Source organism: Ammospiza nelsoni, chromosome Z (assembly GCF_027579445.1).
Source record: "Ammospiza nelsoni isolate bAmmNel1 chromosome Z, bAmmNel1.pri, whole genome shotgun sequence".
Classification (NCBI taxonomy): domain Eukaryota; kingdom Metazoa; phylum Chordata; class Aves; order Passeriformes; family Passerellidae; genus Ammospiza; species Ammospiza nelsoni.
Window position 1 is genome coordinate 42855049 of NC_080669.1, and position 3787 is coordinate 42858835.

General features: G+C 52.2%; 1 protein-coding gene across 1 annotated transcript; it reads right to left on the reverse strand.

Annotated features, from left to right (window-relative positions):
* Positions 1-427: 427 nt before the first annotated feature.
* Positions 428-2853, reverse strand: LOC132087057 (acrosin-like). The gene is made up of 5 exons (XM_059493085.1): positions 2816-2853; positions 2286-2528; positions 1688-1953; positions 1256-1401; positions 428-781 (listed from the first exon to the last, which is right to left on the reverse strand). Exons 1-5 carry the CDS (start codon positions 2851-2853, stop codon positions 428-430), a joined length of 1047 nt encoding a protein of 348 aa, XP_059349068.1.
* Between the last annotated feature and the right edge of the window lie 934 nt (positions 2854-3787).

Here is a 3787-nt window from a genome sequence, read left to right on the forward strand (position 1 = left end):
TAAACACAGACTTATCCCACCAGTAGGCAGCCTAGGACACTTTAGACTTCCAAGTGCTGTTTCTAGGATCTCGTTGCTCTATGAGCTATATTCCCTTCTTCTACTGCACCCTTGCCCTCTTCTCTGACCAAGCAGAGTTTCAGTCCTTTGGACTGATTATTTTCTGTTGAGCCTGATGTCTGTCCTCAGCCTGATTTTGCATGTACCAGGTGTGGAAATCCTTGCCTGGCATGGGAGACTGAATGGAACTGCAAACATGGTTAACAGTGAAACCAGACGACTTTATTTCCACAACTAAGTGAGGTTCAGGATTTGTATGCAAGAGCAGAATAGGGCAGGCCTTAGACACTGAGGCTGCCTTTGGATCAGCAGATATTGCCCCTAAAGAAAATGGTCATGGTCCACTGCAGCCTGCACTGGATCCTGTTCATCCTGCTTCTTTAGCCAGTTTTCTCCTTAAGACCTGAAGGAGCTCCTGTGCCTGAGTAAAAAATCCCACCATCTTCTGGAGTGAAAATGGAGAGGAGCTAAACCTGTCCAATGGTGTTGGTGTTGGTCTTTGCTTCTGAGGGGGAGTTAGGGCAGTCATAGAATGTCTTGATGCCCTTCTCTCTGTCTGTGGGTCTATCTGGACCAGGATCCAGTCATAGAAGTGCTGAACGGAGGTGTAGACACCAGGCTGGTTTGCTCCTGCACAGTCTTTCACCCAGCTGGCCACACCAATGAGCCAGAAGAAGGCAGCATTGTTATCTTTGCACACCAGAGGACCACCACTGTCACCCTGCAGTGGAGCAAGAGAGGAATAAGGTAATATTGGGTAGCTGCTGCCAGCACTAGAGCTATCTCCTCTCTCACAGCCCTTGACAGAGCTGTATTCCTGGTAGAGAAAGTCTCAGCCCAGGTGCTTGAGCCTCCAGAACCTTGGCTGGGAGCAGGTGAGGGGCATGTACGGTAGGGCTGTCTCTTGTCTCTGCACAGTAATCGCGGATGTGCAGAGCATGGATGTTCCAGGGTTAGCATCTAAACCTCTGAACAGCCAAGAGCGCTAGATGTGCTTTCTGGGTGTAATGCCTCTGGGACAATGAGGGCACTGGGGAAGGACCTGCACATGGGAAAGGGGAAGGAAGCCCTATCAGTGGTGGGCAGCTGAGGCTGTGAGTGACTGGCCACAAAGCAGGACCTGGGCTGTGTTGGGGTGGTGCTGCTCAGGCTGCCCGTGCTGCTGGGGGCTGAGTGGCTTATCTCATGCTCCTACCTGGCAGGGGTTGATGCCACCCACTGAGTAACCAGCACACAGATGTTGAGTGTGGATGGCCCCTGTATACCAGAGGCTGCTGTTACAGAGCTGGACATCAATGAGGTGGATCTTGGCCTCCTGCAGCACATCACTTGGTCTTTGAGCTGTGAGCACAGAAAGAAATGAGCATACAGCAGTTCTTTGGCCATTCCCCTCTCTTGCTGAGGGATGAATCCCTTCCCTAGGGCTTCCCTGGGGTTCCCGAGGCAAATAGCATGTTGCTGTGCTTTCCCCCTTCTGTCTGGCTTTGGGGAGTGGTCCAGGACTACCACTCCAGAGGCAGACATCCTACAGCCTGACTCTGGCTTTGGCCTCTGCTGTTGGGAAGCCCAACCCATTTCCCTAGTGCCAAGTCTGCCCTCAGGGCATGTGTCCCTTTTGTGAACCCACCTCTTGTAGCAGTAATACCCCAGCCAGCAATGTAACAGGCTTCCAGCTCCAACACTTTCAGTGTGGTGTCAGGCACACAGCCCAGCTGTACGTAGTGGTTGCACACGACAGGCTGGTCCAATTTCAGCAAGGCAATGTTGTTCCTTTCCTCACCAGGAATATAGTGTTCATGAACCCGCAGCTGCTTAATGTGGCGCACTTGCACCTCAGGGCCCAGCTGGGTCAACCGGGTGGCCCCAGCCACCACATGCCATGTGCTGGTGTTCCTAAGAAGGACATGGAGAAGGAGGTGAGAGGGAGCAGAGCCATGTGCTGCAGCAGCACAGGAGTTCCCTGTCCTCTGCTTTTCAAGTCAGAGAAGAAAGCAGTATGTATGACTGCTCTAGCATAACTTAGGCTCCGAGAACGTTGACCTAGAGGCTTCTAGGAAGCAGTGGCAAGATCACAGAGTGTTCTCTTGAGTAGTCTCTCAACTGGGGTCTGCAGTGCACAGACATTGGACATAATGCAGGGTAACAAGATGGGAGTAGCCCATGGTGCTGCCAACAGGGTACCTGCTGGTGTAGTGGAGATAGACCCATTCCCTGCTGCTCCCTACCTGGCGTTGATGAAGCAGTGGGCAGCTGTGAGGACCCACTCTGTGCTGATGAGGGACCCTCCACAGATGTGCCCTGTGCCTGGTTTCCAGGGATCCTGGATGCTGACAATCCCGGCCCAGGCTCCTGGCTGGACATCTGTGCCACCAGTGATGTTCACTTCACCATAGTCTGGAGCCATGGGGTCAAAGTCATAAGCCATGGGGCCATAGGAAGCAGCCATGGGCCAGAGACCACAGGTCCCTCTGCAAACAGAAAGTCATTGCTTGATGGCTTGCTGCTGCTCAGGTTGAAGGTCAGCCAACTTCCCTCCCCACATGGCATTGTTTGCATGGACAGCAGAGCCAGGGGCACGTGTCTGTCCACTCCTGTTTCTTCTTGCGCCTCCATAGAAAGTTGTGCTGCAGCTTGGGTACTGTCAAGAAATTGAAGCTCCTGTGTGGAGCTCACAAAACTGTAGTGTGGCCAGAGGGGACGGGGAACACCTCTCAAATGTTGTCTAAACTACATCCAAGAGCCTGAGGCCACTTACCCGCAGGTATGCCATGTGCTGAGCACAGACCTGCACATGGCCAGTAGGACAAGGAGGCACAGCAAATGCATCACTGCCTTGGCATGTGCTGCAGGGAGTGAAGGCTCATTCAGTGCAGCCACCAACTAATGCAGTGCCTTTGGCCCCAGGGCTGATGTCACAGAGCAGCTGGTTCAGTGTTTTGGTAACAGTGGCCTTAGGGTGTGGACAGTGGAGGGGTAATGTAGCATCATCTTCTTTGGGTTGGAAGGGATTATAAAGATTATCTAGTTTCAACTCCCCTGCCTGAATATCTTACTCTAGAGCAGGATGCTCAAAACCCCATCCCATCCGGCCTTGAATACTTCCAGGGATAGAACAGCTTCTTTAGACACCCTCACCACCACCCATGAAAGTTCCAAGCAGGAAGGGAGGCAGAAGTTGGGACTGGACATTCCTGACAGGCCCCAGGGAATTCTCTGCTGGTAGGATGAGAGTGTGCAGGCCTTGTGGCAGGTAGCAACATTTGGCTTCCAGCACTGCCTGTTAAAACTCACAGGAATATACCCATGGGGTATAATCACAGCCTCTTTGGAAAGTTCACTGACACCTTGCTCTCTGCATCAGTTTGCCAATGGTCCTTCCCAAAAAACATTAAGTAGAGAGCAGTATGCATGGGTTTGGGTGCTGAAGATCCAATCCAGTTACAGCTGTGATGGGTAAGCAACAAAGTGTAAGCCCAAGTACAAGCCCAATAAACCAAGTGCTCCCAAGCAGTGTCAGCCTTCCTGCACAAAGCACAGTGAAGCACAGATGTAGCACAGTCCATGCTGGCCACGCCAGCTACAGTCACACCATCTGGTGGACTCCGTGTCCTTGCTGTTTATGGCTTCTATTGCTGTTCTGGGCTCACACTGACAAGGATGGTTTTTACATCTGGGCTGTGTAGCCAAGATCATTCAATTTGAGGTAGACAGGGAATGATGGTCCTGT